The sequence below is a fragment of the Labeo rohita genome, chromosome 1 (assembly GCF_022985175.1).
Source record: "Labeo rohita strain BAU-BD-2019 chromosome 1, IGBB_LRoh.1.0, whole genome shotgun sequence".
NCBI classification, from domain to species: domain Eukaryota; kingdom Metazoa; phylum Chordata; class Actinopteri; order Cypriniformes; family Cyprinidae; genus Labeo; species Labeo rohita.
The window spans coordinates 19762718-19786231 of NC_066869.1; the positions used below are offsets into that span (position 1 = coordinate 19762718).

The following is a 23514-nucleotide window of genomic DNA, read 5'->3' on the forward strand; positions in this document are numbered from 1 at the left end:
GGCCACTGATGGATTATGGGTTGTGACCAATGCATGTCAACTAGATGGCCTTGAGCCTGGGCTTCAGTCCTTAATTCTCTAGTGTGTGGACGTGTAATGATTTTGTTTATTATTTCTAGTGGAATATGAAAAGAGTAACTGATGACAGACTGTTTAATTTTTGAAAGTTATTGTTATTATTTTCTTTCAATAAAAATTAAACAGTCTGTCATCTAACAACAACAACAACTGCTGCTACTGCTACTACTACTACTGCTACTAGTATAGTAGTAGGAGTAGTATTACTATTATTATTCCTACTATTAATAATAATACTATTATTATTATAGCTAGATTTATTTGTTTGTTTGTCCGTCCATCCGTTTTTGTGTCTAAATAATACTTTGTTCATGTTGTAGGAAATAACTCATTGGAAGTCATCTAACAACAACTATTACTTATTTATTTATTTATTTGTTATTATTATTATTATTATTTATTTATTTATTTATTTATTTATTTATTTATTTTCTTCCAATAATAATTAAACAATCCGTCATGTAACAACAATAACAGCAATTATTATTATTATTATTATTATTATTATTATTATCATGATCATCATCATTAGCAATTTAATTATTTATTTATCCATTTTTTTGTGTCTGAGTAATACTTTATGTTGTAGAGAACTATCATTCCAAGTTTTTCCAACTAGAATTACTATTGTTATTATTGTTAATAATATTTAATTAATTGATTAATTAATTTATTTTCTTCCAATGATAATTAAACAGTCCATCATCTAACAACAACAGCAGCAACTATTATTTATTTATTTTTTTCCCCAATAATAATTAAACAGCCTGTCATCTAAACAAGCAAATAACCGAGAAACAAATATATATAACAATAAGTAATAATAACAAATATATTTTGTAATATATATATGGTATATAAAAATAATAATAGTAATAATAATAGTAATTCTAGCAGAAAAACTAGATAGTAATAGTTATACTCTAAAACATGAACAAAGTATTATTCAGACACAAAAATGGACTGATAAATAAATAAATAAATAATAACAAATTAAAATAATAATAATAATAATAATAATAATAATAATTCTAGTTAAAAAAACTTGCAATGATAGTTATTCTCAACAACATGAATGTATTAATTTCAGTCACAGGCATGAATGGATAAATAAATAAATAAATAAAATCAATAACAACAACATTTATTATTATTATTATTTATTTATTTTCTTCCAATAATAATTAAACACTCCATCATCTAACAACTATTATTATTATTATTATTATTATTTATTATTATTATCTGTTTATTTATTTATTTATCCATGTTTGTGTCTGAAATTAATACTTCGTTCATGTTGTAGAGAAAAACTATCATTGCAAGTTTTTCCAGCTAGAATTACTATTATTATTTAAATTTATTTATTTACAACAATAATAATTGTTGCTATTGTTACCAAAGTACCTTAAAATTGCCAACATTTATCCTGTCTTATCATTTTGTGCTTTCCATTAACTGTGCTGCTAAATATGGTGATACACAAGGACAGGTACACTTTACACTAATGGATACTAACTCCAGGCCTCTAAATATTTTATGTGCACATGTAGCACATTGGCCGGCGTTCCCCATGAGATAGCATACACCAGTGAAGGAGTCCTAACGTGTAAATGGCAATGGGCTCCAGTAGAGACTAAGCTTGGTGAGAGAACAACATTATGTCATTCAAATCTACAAGCTTCCAGACCTCTTTGCTCTCTTCCGGGGGTGGAAGTAGCTAACAGATGGAGCGTGTTTGAGAACAAGTGTAGCGTTTACCATAGATACACCTCCACCAGCAACAGCGTGAACCTCGGTCAGCAAACGAGCGTAGCATGATCGCCACAGATGGCCAGTGTTGTTGTTTTTTGCTGGTTTTTATACGTTTGCTTGCCAGCCTGTCTATTTCCTAAAAAATGTATGCTTACGAGTATCATTTCAGGATCATTACTGGTTTGCAAAATGGTGAATGATTTTTTAGCAAACTGATTTGCATAAAGAAGTGCTTATACAGAAGACTGGAAAAATCATAGAAATTCAGTGGGAGTATCTTAAAGGTACAGCAGCACAAAACAGCTTTTAATTTTAAGGCTCAGAGAAAATAGTCGTACAAATACTATAAAATATGATTAAAAAGTAGTTCATACTTCAGCAACAACATGAAAAACTATAATAATTTGGGTTGCATTTTTTGATAGCGTCTTACTAACGTCCTGGAGTTGTTTACCGCACGCATTCTCTCCCCGTTGCCCTGTTTCTTGGCTAGGGGCTGATTGTTTGGCCTGTTGACAACCCTATTAATCTCAGTCCTGTATGAGCCTGTCCGCCTTCCCCAACAAACTATATTTAAAACGCCTTTTGTGATGTAAAATGTTGTTAACCTTAAGGACGAGCTGACTGGACAAGCGTGATAGCTCTTATCGCTAGCTGCTTTGTGTACAATCCATGAATTATACACAAGTGTTTAGCAAATGTTACCAGAGCTACCACTGCATCAATAGCCGGGATGTGTGCGGGTTGTGTTAGAATGGCTGTATTTCAGTCATCTGCACTTTGCTTATCAGTAGGTGAGATAAAATACGTGCAGCTCTTTTTTTTTGTGGCTTGTACAAGAGCTGACTTGAGAACATCATCCTTCCTGAATCCTACGTATACCACTACCACAAGCCTTTTACTTTCATTTACTGTGCCCATACTGAAATTACAAATGAAAAGTCCTTCATTTCTTAGTTGGATTTTGTGAATTAAATTAAATTCTTTGACTGTTGTTGATCTGTATTTTATTATGTATTTTTATTGTCCCTATTTTTAAAATTTAGAGTAGTTCACGTAAAGTTAATCCTTAAAAACAATTTAATATAATCTTTAACAAAGCTCAAAATGAATATTCAGTTTTCATAATGTACGTTGTAATGTTGTGATGTAGCATTTAAAGTAATAAAATTTAATTTGTAGTTTCATTTTTAATTTATGTAGACCAAAAAAAATTATATATATATATATATATATATATATATATATATATATATATACATGCCATTAATTGGTTATAGGGCTGTTAAAAGATTAATCATGATTAGTCGCATGCAAAGTAAAAGTTTGTGTTTACATAACATGTGTGTACTGTGTATATTTAGAATGTATATATAAATACATACACATACATGTGTATATATATTTATAAAAATATTTATGCCTATATATTTATATATAATTTAAATTATATATACAAATAAAAGATTTATATATGAATATAAAATTTTTGTTAAATATATACATATTCATATATATATACACAGTACTCACACATATACTATGTAAACACAAACATTTATTTTGGATGTGTTTAATCACGATTAATCCTTTGACAGCCCTAGTTATAAGACATGATATGAAAATAATTGTTTTATTTTTTCCCAAATTCTTTTTTTCTAGACTTTTTTTCTTAACAGTTAAATTAAAAAAATATTAATAAAAACCCATGTCTAATTAATTGAAATCATGAAACTTACACAAAAATAAAATTTTTACGGCCATATGAAATACGTTTTAATTTTTTCTTCAGTTTTTTATTTTTTTATTTTTAACTAAATTCTGTGTTTTCCATTAATTTTCTGGATTTCATTTAATGGTTCTGTTAAAATTTTAATGATCAAAATCATTTAAAATGTAATTTATTATTATTTTATAAAAAAAAATTTCAGAAATACTGTGTTGTGTATTTAAATTTTTCTGGTAAATACATTCTAGTAATTTTTTTCTGGTAAATATTCCTTAAAGAATTATGTTTTAATAATAATTATATTAGTAGTATTATTAGTAGCTATTGCTATTAGTTTTATTAGTATTATTAGTTTATTATTAGTAGTATAATTACATATATGTATTTCTGTCAGTTTCTTCAAGTTAAAAAAAAGTTATTTTGCCAAGTTACTGTGAAGACCTTTGAGTTTCTGTTTGTACATGATATGACGGTTTTTCTCAGAAGAATCTGTAAAATGCTCATGAAGTGACTCTCAGAGCAGTTCTAGAGATTATGTTTGTGTGTTCAGGTGCTTATATTATATTGAGGCGACAGAGATTTAAAACACTGCAAGCATCATGTGGGCTTTAGTATGTGTGTTATAAATGAAACCGTGCATCTGTGCCATTCATTCACACAGAAACATGTAGAACATGCAGGACTCATATTTAAATAGTATTTTTGCAGCTTAATATTCACAGATGGTATTAAATATCATGTTTAGATTAAAGTCTACTGACTTACTTTTGATTTATTCATCCAAAATTCTATGACATTCCACGTTATACAGTAAATTGTGTTTTTATGACTGGATTCTTTGATTCCTATGATCGCGGAAATCATAGGACCGTACTTATCAGGACACCTACTTAAAACAGAAATCCTCCATGACCCCGTCTTCATCTCTGTTGATCCTGAGGTTGAGAACATCTGCCGTAGTGCCATTCAATGTTTTTACTGACACTCATATCAATTATTTAATGTATTATGTCATCTATCCTTCTATCTGTACATTACTTGACTTTACTTGACTTTAGAGAGGCTAAAAGCATCTCTTTCTCTTTATTATATAATTTCCGAAGCTATCTGAGTTCTCTCTGTGCGCTCTTGCATGCAGAGAAATATAGACAGATGGATACAAACACTATATTGGTTCCCTCAGTTGGCAAAGACAATGATAATACAAGCTAAAAAAAGAGGATAAATTGGCTATTTTTCACATGGGTAGTACTCACACAAGTCTTATTTATAGCAATAATTCTTATGCAACTGGACAGATAAGACACGCAATACACACGTTACTATGAAGGTGTGATTTTTCCACATATACAGTAATATTTCCCATGATAGAGTAATTCAGGCATGCATGATGTGCTTATTTCTTTAGACAATAATAATGAGCCCAATGGGAAAAAAATAGCACAAACACACCATTGATTTTTCTTTTGTGGTTTTCTTTTATCTAGAAATACTTTTCAGTGAGTATTCGTTTAGAAGACATTATTACTGTCTTACTAAGTGACAGTCCCACTGCTGCAACCTGGGGTTAAGCGTTCAGTCCTTAAGAGATTCGAACCAGACACCCTTTGGATACCAACCTAATCTTATACCACTATAAAAAACCCATTACATCTTTGTTGTACAATCCAATAACTGATTTTATAAAACAGATCAGGATTAGAAATAGGTTTAATGTGATCACACACAGACAACTCTGTAATGCACTCTTCAGTCCAGACATATTTAAAAGCTAAAATCAGATCAATGGCAGAACCACATTGAGTGATCTCCTCTTTAACAGTACTTAGCTGCAGTGAACTACTGTGGTTTTATTGTCCTTAAATGCTGGAGGAATATTAAGCTTTTAGTCTCACGTAATGCTTGCCTTGCTTTTTTATATGGTATGGATCTATATAGCATACTGTATATACCACAGAGTTTGCTGCATGTTGTTTGGAAACACATTTGCTGACTTGCTTTCTGTATAAAAGAAGGTCTGTAATACCCATGCATTTACTTGAATGCATGCAAGCAGGAAAAGATCCATTAATGCACATTAATCAGATATAACAATGCGTTCCTATTTTCCCTGCTATATTATTAGTGTTTTAAGCAGTGATAAAACACCCTCTATTGGTGTAGTGGCTTTCTGATTAATTGAAAAGTTTGCGGCAATGTAATCGGACAGATTTCCTAGGTTATATAATTGCTGTGTGCTCCATTGGTCAGAGTATCATATAATGGAACGTTCAATCATGTTGTTAAAATCCACACTTTGTGACTGCACTGTGGTTACCTGCTGTCTGCTTTTATTCCACTCATAAAATATTGTTGCCATACCACATAAACATAAAATGACAGTAACTGCTCTCTTTTAAGCAGTTAACTTTTAACCAATAATGCACTGCAACAGCTCAGTGCTTTTAGTGGTGTATTGAATTTACGTCGAGACTTTACATTTATGACTTTTTTTTTCCAAATGCTTTTTTCCTTTTTTTCATAAACTGAAGAGACAAATAATATCCCTTTCCCGCTTAAGGGATATAAGTTGATTACTCACCATCATCAGCTTTCCAGTGTGCATGTCATTGTTTTTTTATTTCCTCAAATTTTGGACTAAGTTTATTTAAATGTTTATTTTTATTGATTGATTGATTGATTAAAAGAAAGAAATTCATACTTTTACTGATCAAGGATGCATTTAATTAATCATAGGTGACAGTAAAGACATTCATTATGTTTTTTCTTATAGAAATTCTTATAAGAAGAAATTCTAGTATTGTAGTATTTTGCACAATTATTATAACCCCAAACTTTTAGTTCCACAAAAGAAAGTCATACAGCTTTGGAACGACATGAGGGTGAGTAAATCATGACAGAATTTTCATGTTTGGGTGAACTGTCCCTTTAAAATAGCGTGTAAATTTGTTAAAGGAGAAATCCACTTCCAGAACAAATATTGACAGATAATATACTCACCCCTTGTCATCCAAGATGTTCATGTCTTTTTTTCTTAAGCCGTAAAGAAATTATTTTTTTTGAGGAAGAAGGGTCTTGTCTAGCGAAACAATCCGTTATTTTTTTATAAAAACATATAAGTACAATATATATATACTTTAGAATAAGTCAAACGCTTGTCTTGTCTTACTCTGCCTGAACAGTTTTTTTTTCCGGTTCATGACAGTTAGGGTATGTCGAAAAACTCCCATCTCATGTTCTCCCTCAACTTCAAAATCGTCCTATATCGCTGTTTTACCTTTTTTGTTGAGGGTGTTAGATCTTCTTTGCATGTTCACTTTGCAAAGACTGGGTCGGTACTTCTGCAGCGATGTAGGATGATTTTGAAATGATTTTTGAAGTTGAGGGAGAAAATACGAGTTTTTGGACATACCCTAACTGTCTTGAGGAAGAATACAAAGAGTTCAGGGAAAGCGAGACAAGACGAGCATTTGAGATTAAAAAAAGTATTTAAATTGTATTTTTTAAATGAAAATAACTGATCGTTTTGCTAGATAAAACCCTTCTTCCTCGGCTGGGATCGTTTACATCCGCATTTGGGATTGTTTGAAGCTGCATTTTGGAAGTTCAAAATCAGGGCACCATAGCAGTCCATTATATGGAGAAAAATCCTGAAATGTTTAACTCAAAAATCACAATTTCTTTACGGCTGAAGAAAAAGAAAAAAAAGACAAGAACATCTTGGATGACAAGGGGTGAGTACATTATCTTTATCTTTAGTTCTGGAAGTGGACTTCTCCTTTAAGGTGGAGATTCTGTGACTTCAATGCTAAATTTTTATAGGATGTCAAGTTTTCACACCAACAGCACGCGAAACTGATCCAGGGACAGTTTAGGAAGTGTTTGACAAGTGCAGCATAGGTAAATGGCCTTGGTTGAGATTTTCCTTAACAATTAAGACCTGCACAGACCTACTGACCCAGACTGCAACATTTGGGGTCAATCCAGAAAAAGTAAGCCATGCTGAAGGTCGAGATTTGACATGTTGCATCATCGATACAAGACATAACAGAAGCTTTGAATGACAGATCTTAGTGTATCTAAGTGTTACCATGCTGCTTGTTCAGTTATGTGTTCTATATGTCATTGTTTCATTCTCTAAATATCTGAGAAGTCCCACTCTCACCCTTCCTGCCTGCTTGGTTTTCTTATTGGACTACTACTTTCTATAAGTGGCTCACCCTTAGCATCAGCATTCGTCTTAGCCTTACAACTAATCTGTTATAGATAAGATGATTCACCAGCTGTCTGCTACTCTTAAGACTAAACATCTCTCTCTAACCACCTGCTCTCAGAGCCTCAAAGCATCCTGAATATGAATATTCATAAATACATTTTAAGAAAAAATATCTACCACAATGTATTCTTTACACTTCTGACAAGTGCTACAGGCTCACTGACGTCCTATTTCTGCTTCTTTTCTTTATTGATCAAACCAGTATGTTCCTGGAACCGCCCATGAATCATTCACATACCAATATATATTGTATGCTATACAAAAATTGTGTTTCCGTCAGTCTGTGGAGGGCAGTTCAGTCTATTTTGAAAGAGCTACCTCTTTATGGCACGCAAGTCTGTTATAGGCATCGATTTCAGATTTACACGCCCCTAACGTCACGTAAGCCAAACAATAAAATAACAATAAAAAAGCTTTATAGGCTGTTATAGACATCCTCATCCGGTCTAAGTGGGCAGTTTGTGATTTCAAACACCAAATTAGCTAAGCAGAATGATATTTGAAAGATCATGTGACACGGAAGACTAGAGTAATGGCGTAATGAAAATTCAACTTTGCATCACAGGAATAAATTGCATTTTAGAATATATTCAAAATAGAATGGAGCTATTTTAAACTTGCTATATTTTTTATAAATTACACTGCCGCTCAAATTATAGAAAATATTATTTATATATATATATATATATATATATATTTGTTTTTTTAAGACGTTTCTTATGCTCATCAAGGCTGCATTTATTTGATTAAAAATACAGAGAAAAATGTAATATTGTGAAATATTGTTTCAATTTAAAATAACGGTTTTCTATTTGAATATATTTTAAAATGGAATTTATTCCTGTGATACAAGGCTGAATTTTCAGCATCATTACTCCAGTCTTCAGTGTCACATGATCCTTCAGAAATCATTCTAATATGCTGATTTATTATCACTGTTGAAAATAGTTTCTTTTTTTTCAGGCTTCTTTAACGAATAAAAACTTGAAAAAAATAGCGTTTATTTAAAATAGAAATTCTTAACTGAAGTAATGGCTGATTAAAAATTCAGCTTTGCATTACAGGAATAAATTATATTTTAAAATGTATAAATATAAAACACCATTATTTTAAACTGTAATAATATTTCACAATATTACATTTTTCTGTATTTTTAAGCTAGTAAATGCAGCCTTCATGAGCATATAAGAATTCTTTAAAAAACTAAAAATCTTACAGAGCGGCAGTGTAGGTAAATGCAGCCATGATAAGCATCTTTATATCTATATAATCTATATAATCTTATATAATCTTTTTTGTCATTCAAGTTTGGATTGACATGAAGTTAAATGATGAGTAAATGATGATAGAATCTTTATTTTTGGGTGCACTGTCTCTTTAAAATTGTGTGTAAATCAAATAAGATGCAAAATAACCTCTGCAAGACTAACCTGGTAGTATTTTGCATAATATTTGATATTTCGTGATGATCCTGTCAGGTTGGCATTAGAAGCTTTTGAGTTCCAAGTCAGCACAGCATTAAACATGCAATTATAGTCATTTACCACTGTAAGTTAAACCTGTTTTCCTTTTTCTTGCCAGCCAGTTACATCAATGAAAAGGTCTTTATGCTGTTATTTTTTCTGAAAGGGCATGTTTTCCCCTGTGGAGTGGATGTGTGAGATTGTGTATTTGTGTGTGTATGTGACAAAAAGTTCCTGAGTGTGTGTGTGTGTGTGTATGTGTGTGTAGGGTGGAGTGAAAGGACTACCAAGCAGAATATGTGTGTGGGTGTTTATTTCTGGCGTTCGGTTAAAACAACAGGTTGCCTTCGTGTAGAATGAGTAAGAACGGAAGAGGCAGAGTGGAGGAGGCGAAACTAGAGTCCTCCCACAGATTATTTGAAATGCAAACAAATGTTGTCCCACTTTGTTTAGAAAAATAAAGCCTGTGGATGTTTGTCCTTTTAAAACCCTCAAGGCTCCAATTATCTCTACAAAATTGAAAACTTCCTTAAACACTTATGTTTTTCCTCTGTTGATAGTACATTTCCTTCTTGTAAACAGCAATTGTTTATTTTGCTCAGGGGGAAAATCCCCCCTTCTCAGTTCTCCTTTTTTTTTTTCCTCATCAGTTGTACTGAAACAACAGGACTTTTGGATGGGAAGACAACACCCATGTGACCAAACAATAGCACAGAGATACTTGGGCAGGAGGCCAAGCAGGGTTTACTGGTTTCACTCATTACCCAGGTTGAGCAGGGGTCATGGAAATGCTGGTACGGAGAGATCAAGAGAACGATAAATTCACACAATCCAGATCCAGATTAGAGAGGTGTGAACAGACTCCTGACTGATTCACATTCAGCTCCACTTCCCTTTTCACCAACAGTTTGTCTAGTAAACTAATTTGTATTAAAATAAGATGTAATATAATAATAATAAATAAACGGTCAATGATATGGCTTTTTTGTCCTGGTCAGATAATGTTTTAAATAAATTACATTAATAAGAAATTAACGAAAAATAATGTTGGTATATGGCAAATAAGTACTCAGTCGCACATGCTTTTGTTGCACTCTTTCTTCTGCGTCTCTGCATTTCACTTCTTATCTAAACAAGAGTCATTAAACGCTGACCTACATGTAAGCGGATGACAGTTTGAGTTATCACTTATATGCCTCTATTCGATTATAACTACTCAACTTGTTTAAAGATATATTTTGCCACAATAATCATTTCCTAAGTCTGTTTATGACAACCGTCAATGTTTTGATCTGAAATTAGTTTCTGACCTCTATTTAGTTCGTATCGTGTTTCACATATGACAGTCTGTCAGGCAGCACTGCATTAAGTTACAGGAATCATGCAGAGCTATTTTTAGCCTTGTAACTTCAGTGATGCCCTAAAGCACTGTGAGAGTGTTTAAAAGCGTGTTTTGAGACCAGTTTAGTAGTTAGTAGTAGTTGTAATCATAGTTCACATTTTCCAGAAAACCCAGTTCTTCTTGCCTTTATCTTACACATACATACTCACGTAAACTACCTGGATCTTATTGTAATGATGAACTCACTCTGGCATTTTTCTTGAATGTGCAAATAAATAAAATAATTGTATTTTTCATTACAGTAATGAGACTGAGATTTTTCATATTATTGTAATGAGAATTTGGAGGACGTTTGTGCAGTTGATACTACAATTTTTAACTTTTAACTGATTCTGACATTCATTTATTTGTACATGCCAAGTCATAAAAATAATACAAAAAAATTAACTAAGTAATAAAAAAAATTTAAATCAGCATAAATTATAGCCAGTACAATACTTTGCCCATAAATAAAAATAAAAACAATGTATAAATACATACAGTACTGTGCAAAAGTCTTAGGCCACTAGTATTTTCATCAGCTAAAAAATGGTTTAAAGTCAGTTAAAGTCTGTCTTTTGCTGTAGTGTGTCAGTAGGAAATATCAGATTGCATTTCCAAACATTCATTTTGCCATTAATCGTAATAATCCAGTGAGACAACAGCGAGTGCTCTGCACAGAGATCTGATCTCATCATCATCCAGTCTGTCTGGAATGACATGAAGAAACAGAACAAAGTCAGACAGACAAAATCCAGAAGAACTGTGACAAAGTCTCCAGGATGCTTCAAGAAACCTACCTGCAAAGCTGCAGCACTGTTAAAAGTTGTAGGCACTTGTGTAAAAATGCTGTAAAATGAGGATGCTGTCATAAATAGATTTTCTTTATCAGTTACCTTCTATTAACTAAATGAAATCAACATTTGGTGCGACCATTCTTTGTGTTTACAGCAGCTTTTGCCCTGGGTGCACTTGCGCAACATTTTTCAGGTAGCTTTGCAGGTAGGTCTCTTGAAGCATCTTGGAGACGTTGCCACAGTTCTTCTGGATTTACTCTGTTTCTGTTTGTTCTGTGTCTTCATGTCATTCCAGGAAGACTGGATGATGATGAGATTAGATCAGTGTGGAGTCACTGGCTGTTGTCAGACTCCTTGTGCAAACAAAAATCTCACTAGATTATTACAATTAATGGCAAACAGAATGTTTGGAAATGTAAACCGATATTTTTTACTGACACACTACAGCAAAAGATAGAAATAACTTACTTTAAACCATTTTTTAGCTGGTGAAAATACTTGTGGCCTAAAACTTTTGCACAGTACTGTATATAAAGCAAAAAATATATCAAACATATAAAACATGTAAATCAATATAAGTATGTGTTGCTTATATTATTACTATTTTAAAAGTATATTTATTTATTGTTTTGAATTATTTTTTTTACTTTTTTGTATGTTAGTATCTCCTGAGTAAAGTGTTAAACTTCCAATATGTCATAAGGATCTGATGATCTAGAATTATTTCATGAAAGAAAAGCAAATATTTTAATATCTCTGAGTAAAAATAGAATCAGAATTTTAAAAAAAAAGAACAAATGCACATTTATGACATTTATGACACCTATTATGCCATACTTTCAACAAATGCTGATCTGCATACACAGTACTGTAGGGTATGAATCTGAAATGAAGTATGCATCTACGTTGCCTGGTTTGGGTGTGTCTTGATGCCCTCTCAACTCCATATACTGCCTGCTGCTTTTGGTTTGATAGCAAAATATCAAACTGTCGTTAGCTAGTAAGGTCAGAACTGGAAAATGTCGTCATGGAGAGCATTATGTTTCAGTCTGTATGACCTTTGGGAAGCGCTGATCTAGGATCAGTTTTTGCCACTTACTGTATATCCTGATGTATGTCATTAATTTGTTTACAAAGGCATGGATAGCTGTTCCTGGATCAGCACTGATCAGCATTGGCTGGAGGAATTTCCAGCCATCTTTTGCAAGGACAGTTGGCGACGGTGTGTTTGTGTGCGTGCGTGCGCGTGGGGTAACTTGAGCTATTACTCGGGAGCTCAGGCACGAGTCGACCGTGATCTAATCCCTTTGACTAGTGACCAGACTACCGCCACCTCTCATTCCTGTGTGACTGTTTGCTTTTCAGATATGAGCTTGTGTACTTGGTTTTCATGGGAGCTTAAGCAGTGACGTTAGTCTGATTATTCAGAACAGGCAATCTTAGTTCAAGCGAATAGTTCACCCTAAAATAACATTTGTCATTGTTTGTTTGCCCTCATGTCATTTTCAGCTTACAGTACATGCTGTTATTTTTTCTATGTAATAGAAGCCTGAAATTTCTTTTGTTTAATGGAAAAAAAATACCAGCATATAATTTTAGAACATGAGGGTAAGTAAACAAGCACTTGATAAAGGGTAAACTGTTCCTTTAATAGTAAATATACTATGATTCATCCGATTAAACTGTTTTGTTTTCCATGTAAGCTATAGTGTTAGCCTGCTAGCTAGCTAGTTTGGTGGATGTTGGGTTTATATGGGTCATCCTAGACACATCAGGTGCCTAGAAGAACACAGAACAGGCTCATTCATTGTGTGTTGGTCTGTCTGTTGTGTGTGTGTTTTAGGGCAGTGGATTAGGTGTGATTATGGGGCTCAGGGTTCACTGAGCCTTTGACCAGCTGCTCAGTGCTTCTGCTTAAAGCCACCTCTCAAACACAGAGAAAACATATAGAGTGAGAGGAAGTCCGAAGACTTCTTTATGTGGTTTAAGCCTGTTTTTAGTGGAATTTTCTCGCTGAAGTAGCCGGATATTTGAGGGTGAACCTGCGGTGGCTGAGAGAGTTCAGTGTGCTGCAACTAAAGAAAACACATGCAAATAGAAGAAGCACCAGCAAATTAAGAAAGCATCTTCTTCAGTTTGACAGCACATGTGCTGAAAATACTCGCAACACAACCAAATACAGAAAATTGCTGCAAAAACAGAAACACACTGCAAATACTCACAACACAACCAAATATAGGAACGCGCTGCAAAATACTTACACAACCAAATACTGAAATGCTCTGCAAATATTCACAACACAACCAAATACAGAAACACGCTGCAAATACTCAACTTATAAATACTTTTCAGTTTAAATATTATTATATTAATAATAAAATAAAATAATAATGTTTCACATTGCAGTAATTAGATTTTATTATTACTGATCATGAAAATAATGTTATTGAAAAATAAAAATAATATTGCTATTAAAAAATCTAATTATTCTTTAAACTATGTTTCCTTTTTATTTTGAAAGCATAATATATTGTTTTCTTTTTTTTGTTTTGTTTTGTTTTGTTTTGAAAGTGTTTTGTGCGATTTATCCTTGAATTTTTATTTGAATGCATGTTGTCATTTTAGGGTAGCTGAAAGACATTTTGAGTTATTTGTGTAGGGTGGATGGTGTCTGAGCTCACTCTGCAAGGTCAAAATCACACACACACAAATACACAGAGGCACAGAGATGCATGAGTCACAAAGAGTAACTTCAGACTGACTTCCTGTGGGTCTCTTAGGATTTTCCATGATGAAACAGGTAATGCAAAGAATTTGACATTGCCCTGGTGCATGACGTCAGTCTGAATGCTTAAGGATTTAATTTATATAATTCATGTTGACCAAGACCTCATGTGTTTAAATTCCGGCCAAAACCTGAACACTTAAAAAGCCAAATACAAGAACATTCAACATGTTCTCAGTGTCCTTAATGTGACAGATATCCTCATGCATGTCCTGTTGCATGCAGTGCTGGATACAGGCATTCTTTGAAGTGGTAATAGCTCATATTTCTCATCTTACGTAAGCTCTTAAGAGGCTCGGCTGGATTTAATCCCACCCTGACGAAGAGGCAAAGGCGGAGCCACACAGCAGCCAATGCCGTTACGGTCTCTGACACTCGCTGCAGTTGCAGACAGGTTACTTGTAGTGCTGGAATATAAAGACACACGGTATTAGGTGACTCCCTTCACCCTGATCTAAGATCAGCTTTCCTTGCATAATCCAAACCTATTAACGTTGGCGTGAAGTCAGCAACAGTAGCAAGAACAGATGCTTCAGAATAGCACATGTTGAGTGAAGTACAAGTAATGAAAAATGAAGAGAGAAATTAAGATATGTGCAAACCTGCTAGAATGAGTATTTCATGCTGTTGGTTTTATTGCCACATAGTTTTCCGCTTTTTGCCTTTACTTAATGTAGTGCGGGATATGAATGCAAAAGACAGTCTCAGTGGGCATCCTCTCTTACTTTTTTTTCTATCAGTTATATTGTTATTAGTGCTGTTTACTATCATCACTATTATAGTATTTCTCATATTAACCCCTATAATAGGTATTAAAGGAATAGCTCACAGTACAATAAAAATTCATACAGACTACCACCCAGCAACCAACAGAACACTGTAGCAGCTGCATAACAATACACTAAAAACCCCCTCTCTCTGTGCCTTTAAGAGTCAAATCAAGCATGACAGGAACCATAAGTTCTGTATCTGTTCTGTTCTTTTTCGCATCAGAGCAAGCTTGATAGTTGTAGCTCAAAGCTGGTTCCTCATTTGTACACCTGTTTTCTCTAGTGGGTAGATCTGACCTGTGAACTCGAGTCAGGCCGGCCGACCATGTCAATACTGATTAAAGAGTGTGTTCTCAGACAGGAAGCAGTCACACTGGATGGATGACGCATGAATATCTGTGAATAAATGAATAATCCACTCTCTCTGTCTCTTTGTTTCAGTGTACAGGAGAGGAGAGCTGGGTGGACAGCAGGACAGTTTATATTGGACATAAAGAGCCTCCACCAGGAACAGAAGCGTACATTCCACAGAGATTTCCTGACAACAGAATTGTCTCCTCAAAGGTCAGATATGCTCCATGGCCAAACCGCTCTCTGAGCCAAAAACAATACATATGGGATGATGTACGATCAGCCGGTCATTATCGCAAAATAAACACAGAAAGCATAATCAGATTAAGGACGTATGGTTAGGTGGACTTGTATCACCATGACTGGTTGATGAACACATTTTTTTAATCTTTTTTTTTTTAGGGGTTCAAGCACGTAATGCTGAAACTCTATTGTAATTGTTAGAATGGCCAAGGATCAGCAATCTCCACATAAAACTGATCGTGCAGACCAAACTGTAAATCGTAGAAACTTGGAACTTGGAGGGATGGTAGTATTCGTCCCGCCAACAACGTTACCAAGGCTCACCCCAATCGGCCTGATGGGGGCGCTACAGCGATTAACAGTAGAAAATCGCTCATAGCTCCTAAACCGTCAGTTGCAGACTCAAATGTCTCATGTTGTTCGGATTCGATCGTAAGCCTGGAAACATTTTCAGGTATTTGGGATTTTTTGAAAACCTACTTTTGCGAACTAGTCTGAGGTTTTTCGCCCGATCAGAACCAAAATAGTGCAGAAAGATTATCAATAATTATCAAAAAAGTTGCACTTTCGACTCACCGTCACAAAGGGAAGCAAAAACTTTTGAAAAGGGCGGATACGCTTTTAGTAACATGCCTCCAAAATGGAATGAGATATCACTGCCAAACTCAGAACACTTATGTAAGAGCTCAATCTGGTCACAGGAAAAAAATTGTGGAGCTTGGCCATTTGGTGGCACTATAAGATTAAAAAACCTTAAAAATTGTCATACCTACGCAACCATTTGTCCTGTCAACATGAACATCACTTTGCACGGTCTTTGTCCAAAGTGCCACAAGTCTCTATAAGGACATTTGCGCATCTCAAAAAAGAGAAATTTCAAAGACATCGGCCTCTGTAAACGATTTTACACTGCACGGTTTTTGCACATACTTGTGTTATTCATATCATATGATAGAACAACTCATACCGGACAACTTTGCCTCTAGAACCACTGCTGTCAATATCAAATCGTTTGTTAAATGATCGAGAAGATGTAAAAATCTACTTTTGTGAACTAGTCCTAGGTTTTTTGCTCAGTCGGGAAAAAAACACTGTGGTACAATTCTCTGGACTCTCTAGGTAGTTATTAAAAAAATGTTACATTTTCCCTTTGGGAAGCTGTAACGGGTCGTTTACAAAAGGGGCCTGTCTGAATTTACCCAAAATCCTACAAACCTTAAAGAAAAACTCAAAACTTCACAAAACATAGTGAGCACATGCAACAGGTGATTCTAAACAAGTGTACAATGTTTTAAAGAGGAGATCAAACCACAGCTGGTGTTTTAACAGTCATAACATTAAAAAAACATAATATTTCTATGGTAAATTATCTGGATTTGCCAAAAATCATTTTTAAAATCATTGATTTAGGTGGTTACAGGCTTATTAAATAATGTCTTTTTTCATATGTGCTTAAATGACTTAAAGCGCTTGAACCCTGGTAATCGCTGTTTGCAGCCATATTTTTGTTTTGTATTCCAATTTACACAAAAACAATTATGTTAAATATTATAAAAATTGAAACATTTAAAACAACGTCTAAACATGTCTCTTTTTCTCCGCAGTATACTTTCTGGAATTTTATACCGAAGAATCTCTTTGAGCAGTTCAGAAGAATTGCCAATTTCTATTTTCTGATCATCTTTCTAGTGCAGGTTTGTGATGGTATTGCTTATGGAAATGGTCCTATTAGCATGAGCTGACCTTTCTGTGCCAGCGTGATGTGTGATATTTCCTCTCTCACCATCTCTCTCTGTAGCTGATCATCGACACACCTACCAGTCCTATGACCAGCGGTCTGCCTCTTTTCTTTGTCATCACTGTCACAGCCATTAAACAGGTGAGAAAAGACCCCTGAATTTCCTCTCGAATAGGTGTCATAATTGTAACGTCTCTCCTTCACTGGTCTGTCTCGTCCCTCTGACTCTCCGCAGGGCTATGAGGACTGGATCAGGCACAAAGCAGACAACGCTATAAACCAGTGTCCAGTCCATGTCATCCAGCATGGCAAAGTCGTACGCAAACAGAGTCAAAAGCTACAGGTGTGTAAACACATAAAATGAGTTTAAAATCTGTCAAAACTCACACCATACAGACTAGTGAATTGTGTAGCTTCACCATATGGAAAAACATGAGTCTTCTTCATCTTCCATTGGTGAAACAAACTCATACTATTTGTTGGGCTACTCAGGACACTTAAAGGGATAGTTCACCCAAAAATAAAATTTCTGTCATTAATTACTGTTAATTATTGATAAAATCAAAGAGCTTTTCTGACCCTGCATAGACTACCACGTTCAAGGCCCAGAAAGGTAGTACGGACATCGCTAAAATAGTCCATGTGACATCAGTGGTTCAACCGTAATTTTATGAAGCTACGAAAATACTTTTTGTGCGCAAAGAAAACAAAAATATTGACTTTATTTAAATTTTTTAAAATTTAGAACCCTGGCTTGTAGCTTAATTTGTGTTCCAAAAATGAACAAAGGTCTTACATGTTTGAAAAGACATGAGGGTGAGTAATTAATGACAGAATTTTTTATGTTTAGATGCACTATACCTTTAAATAATAAATATACAGCAGTGTTTTGTAAGTCCCACAGTGTGTATTTTTCGGGAAATCAGCTTTCCCGGATAAATAAATAAATAGCTTACTATGTATGCAAATTAAGCTGGCATGGGTGAAAATATTTTAATGCTAAAAAATACACACTTCAGCTCTGAAAATGTGTTTTTGTAATTCTCAGAGAAATAAATCAACAAAGTTTCGCTCTGCTAACCAGCTTTCTGCTTGCACAGCCAGCTTGCTGTTTGGAAACAGAATGTTGGCATGTCAACAAGCAGAATGACATTGTGCCCACACTACCCACAATGCACTGGGAATCTTTTGTTATTTAATTTTAAAACTATTCCTCTCTCGCTCTCTTTCAATATAGAATTTAAAATTTGATATAAAGCTTGAAAAGCACAGTGAAAAACACTGCAAGCTGTGATGATAAAGAGAGAATGTGCTTGAATACTTACCATTACAGCTTTTCCTACTGATAATCCGGTCAGCATCTGTAATCCGTTACGCAACACATGCAGACGGGCCAGCGGGAACAACTACCAGGATCAGGATTTTCGTTTATGTAGATTCATGAATATGATTTTTCTTTTTCTTTTTTTTATTCCACTGTTATATAAGAGGCAACTCATCGTCTATAGTTGATTAGTTGATATTGGTGTCACACAGTTTTAGTACATCTCACTTTACTTAAAGATGACATAGGATGAAAATCTGACTTTTTCCGTGTTATAATCGGGTCCCTGGTGCATCTAGCAACTCAAAAAATGTGAAAAAGAACAACCCAGTAAATATTTTTGGTAAGCCTTTCTATGCAAGCTTGTGAAAAAAAATAGCCATTCAGATTCATCCACGGCGCCACCGTTATCTTTTCGCAAGTGAAAACAGTGTACCAGATGTTTAAACTAACATGGTTTAAAATGAATGATTTCAGCACGATAAACATGATAATAGAAACCAAACATATGTTTTTGGTAGAGTATCTGAGTTACAAGCTGTGCCTTTACAGCTCTATTCTGAAAAGGGGGCGGGGAGCAGCAGCTCATTTGCATTTAAAGAGACAAGGAACGAAAACAGCGTGTTTCTGCTTCCACTCAAAATAGGCATTTTCAAAATAATATAATAAATGATCTGTGGGGTATTTTGAGCTGAAACTTCACAGACACATTCTGGGGAAACATGAGGCTTATATTACATCTTGTAAACACGGGCATAAAAGATCTCCTTTAAACACTCTGTCAGGGAACAAACTGCAGTCATTATAATAACTGAGTATTAAGGTCAGTCCAGAAGTATATTTAGATGTTCGTAAGATAAGATGACCAAGAAAAGGTGGACCCTTGGTGTCCTGTGTGTATTTTCTGCATGGCTAGTGGTACCAAATGTGTTTGCTAGAGACTGTTTTGAATTAGTCATAATTTTAGCAGTTGATATGATATTGCTAGCAACACAAAAATGACACTCTTTACCTTTAAGTGTAAACCAAGAGAGACTTCAACTTTTTCCTATTCATAAAAATAGAGTGCAATATAAGATATTCTCATTTTGGCATCGTCAGGTTCTTATTTGATTCAAACTGTAACTGTAAATGTTGAATTTGACCCTTTCTTGCCCTCTGACCTTTCAGGTGGGTGATATTGTCCAGGTGAAGGAGAATGAGACGTTTCCATGTGACCTCATACTGCTGTCCTCCAGTAGAGAAGATGGAACTTGTTTCGTCACCACAGCCAGCTTAGATGGAGAATCCAGCCATAAGGTGATTGGTCATTTTATAGAAAGGCAAACAACACTGTTATTATTCCTAAAACGTAACGTTAGTGGTTTATTCTAAACATTGTTCTATACATTATGGCTGAAATGTCTTGGCTGGACTGCCAGTAATTCTTATTAGATGGGAGATGGTAGAAATGTGTGTGTGAGAGTTTTTGACCTTGGAATGCCAACTGGTTTCTCTTGTGCTCTTCTCTCTATACAAAGACCTATTATGCAGTTCAGGACACAAAGGCATTCAGCGCAGCAGAGGAGGTGGACACACTGCACGCTACGATAGAATGCGAACAACCCCAGCCAGACCTGTACAAGTGAGTGACACACACATATATCAGCAGTAAACACATAAACAAACCCTCGCTTTCTCTTACAATCTCTGCCTATGCATAGGACTACTGTTGGACTGGCACAACAGCATGCCACACACTCCAGATACCCCACACAAATATCCTCACTTGGAGTCTTTACTACATACACACACATTGACACAGAGCCCAGACTAGACATTAATTTCTGTCTTTTCTTCCTCTTCTGCTGTAGATTTGTTGGACGCATCAATATTTATTTGGATCGAGACGAGCCCACCGCGAGGTAAATCTATACTCAGGAAATTGACTCTTAATTAAGGGGCCAGTGTGTGAAAGATTGAATTCAGGAGGGACACTTTATCATTTTCATAGAACAGGTCTCTCTTCCAATCCTGATTCTTACTAAAGAAATGCTCCATATTTCCTGTTTAGCAATAAGCTCTAACTTTAATTATATAAATAAATTTGAACGTATCCACCTTTTTCTTTAACTCGGAAATGAGCCTATGACTGAGACTTCCGGTTCATTAGCTGCTATAGGGAAATAATGAGAAGAATAACAATGTGCAGTAAACGGTAAAACTGTTTGCACTACAAACCAGTGTGTTCATAGTTAAGATAATACATTAAAGAATATAGTAAGACACACCAGTCTGCAATATCAAGCAGCCAAACAAGCAATTTTGTAAAGCTTAAAATAGCTGGACACGGATGAGATCGGAAGCCTGACCCATAAAATTTACAAATGGCTGCACATGCTCTTATGGAAAAAAAGGTAGATACAGCATTGAAAAATACAAATACAAAATATTTGATATTATATAATAATACATGTAATGGAATATATATTGCATTTTATCTAGTAAAATACTGAAAGTACTGTTATTTTGGTAAACTTCATTTTGAACTTCACTTTATATGCAAATATGTAAATAAATATAAATAAATATAGTATTTAAAATAAATATTTAAAAATATTTAAATATTTAATTTACAATTTAATTGTATTTTTTTACACATTGTATATAATATAATATAATATAATATAATTGTAGTTGTAATAATATCAACCAGGTTCATTTAGGCAGCTTCACAAGTATTTATTTTCATATTTAATTTATTATGTATAATTTATGTATAATGTTTATTATATAATAAATAAATAAATATATAGTAGTAATTTATTTATTTATTTATATTATTATTTATTTATATATCACATTTTATAATAATATAATATTATATAATAAATATAACAATATAATAATTTATTATATAATCAATAAATAATTTAGTTTCATAATGTATTATTTCTTGTAATTTATTATATAATCAATAAATGTATAATAGTAATTTATTATATATATAATATAATATTATACAATACAATACAATACAATATATATACAATACAATACAATACAATATAATATAATATAATATAATATAATATAATATAATATAATATAATATAATATAATATAATATAATTAGAGTCATAGTGATATCAGCAAGGTTCATTTTTTTCATATTTATGAATTTAGTTAATTAATATTAGGATAGTTGATACGTAACACAACTGTTTTAGCTGTTTTCATTTATATAAATGTATAATATAAAGTGCATATTTTCATTGCTTTACTGGTAACCATTTGTTTAATTTTCTTCTTCAAAATTTCAAAATTGTTAATATTTCACATACGTTTTTATTTCACACAGTCCTGCAGTGAATTTGCAGTACAATGCATACAGTACAATGCAAAAAGATGTGAGCATAATTTTTTCATGTTTGTAATGCTGAATTTGATCTGTTTGATTACTTAAGACCCCTGGGTTCTGAGAACCTGCTGCTACGTGGAGCCACACTGAAAAACACTGAATACATACATGGTAATAAATAACAACACTGCATATTTGTGTTTATGCATATACATTATTTCTACTTGCTGTCCATTCAAGGTATATACAGTATTAGTTTTTGTTTTCCAGTCTAAACGTATTGATGTCAATGATGCTAGGATCCATCACTGTAACCTGGTACAGTGATGTTTTTAGGCAACAGGAAGAAGAACAAGAGAGGAGAGTTGCTGATTGAGTCATTCTGTCACTCTGTTCCCACTGTAATTAAATGAGTCACTGAGGCTTGTGAGATCAGAAAGAAGTTCTTAATTGCTAGAGAGAGAGAGACAGGACGAGATAGGGAGATGAATGTCACATTATACACGTGAGGATACTAAGAGCAGGGCAAGCTTTAAAAAAATGTTTAACTTTGTTACAGAGGAGCCATTATGACATAATGGCACTGTACTGTAGGACAAAAAGAGCTCAGTTATGTAACAATGGCTTTTACATTATCACAGCATCAAAGAAGCTGTACAGAGGAATTATGATCTCAAAATGCTCTTGGTCCTCTCTTGTTTCTCTAGCTGTGGCCATCTACACGGGCATGGAAACCAAGATGGCCCTCAACTACCAGTCCAAGTCTCAGAAACGCTCCGCTGTTGAAAAGTAAGACATGGCGATAGGTATTCGATCAGTTTATCTTGCTGTCAGCATGTACGGGGTAATGTATTTAGTGTGCTGTTTGTAAAGCAAATTGCAGGCTTCTGTATTTGATGTCACAAATTGTATCAAGTTGCGCTGACATGTGTCTCGCTGACAATTCTGTCAGACAGATAGATGCAGCCATTAGAAAACAAGTAAAATATGTTTATATTGAATAACCAGGTGTACTTTCAGAGATCTGCTTTCAGAGATTGGATATCATTGACTTTTTTTAATTAAATAAATGTTGATTTTATTTTTTTTTAGACTTTAATTTAATATTGTAGATGTCATTTGGACAGAAGGATTTATTTTGAATGGGGTACGAGTAAGGTTAAACTCGGAGACCCTAAGGGAAAGTTACTGCAGTTAGATCTTGTCATCTTGATGTATGATATGTGTCTTTGCCATTAGGCCCAAAAATGATTATGCTCATACTATGCGGGTCTGGGATCATCTCATCGCTTTTTGTCCTGCAGGTCTATGAATGCCTACCTGGTCGTGTACCTCTGCATCCTGATCAGTAAAGCTTTGATCAATACTGTCCTGAAATATGTATGGCAAGCCAACCCAAACCGAGATGAGCCCTGGTACAACCAGAAAACTGAGACTGAGAGGCAACGGCATGTGGTATGTGCTATAAAACAGTGCTTATATAT

At 34.0% G+C, this 23514-nt stretch overlaps 1 protein-coding gene across 7 annotated transcripts in view; it reads left to right on the plus strand.

The window, feature by feature from the left end:
• Positions 1 to 23514, plus strand: part of atp11a (ATPase phospholipid transporting 11A) — a 79540-nt gene that overhangs the window by 19843 nt on the left and 36183 nt on the right. For all 7 annotated transcript variants that reach the window (XM_051102279.1, XM_051102238.1, XM_051102332.1 and 4 more), the window contains exons 2-11: positions 15476 to 15598; positions 17233 to 17322; positions 17427 to 17507; positions 17602 to 17709; positions 19861 to 19989; positions 20211 to 20314; positions 20544 to 20594; positions 22137 to 22201; positions 22738 to 22819; positions 23335 to 23485. In XM_051102279.1, coding sequence (XP_050958236.1) covers positions 15476 to 15598; positions 17233 to 17322; positions 17427 to 17507; positions 17602 to 17709; positions 19861 to 19989; positions 20211 to 20314; positions 20544 to 20594; positions 22137 to 22201; positions 22738 to 22819; positions 23335 to 23485 — 984 coding nt within the window. The remainder of the gene's footprint in view (positions 1 to 15475; positions 15599 to 17232; positions 17323 to 17426; positions 17508 to 17601; positions 17710 to 19860; positions 19990 to 20210; positions 20315 to 20543; positions 20595 to 22136; positions 22202 to 22737; positions 22820 to 23334; positions 23486 to 23514) is intronic.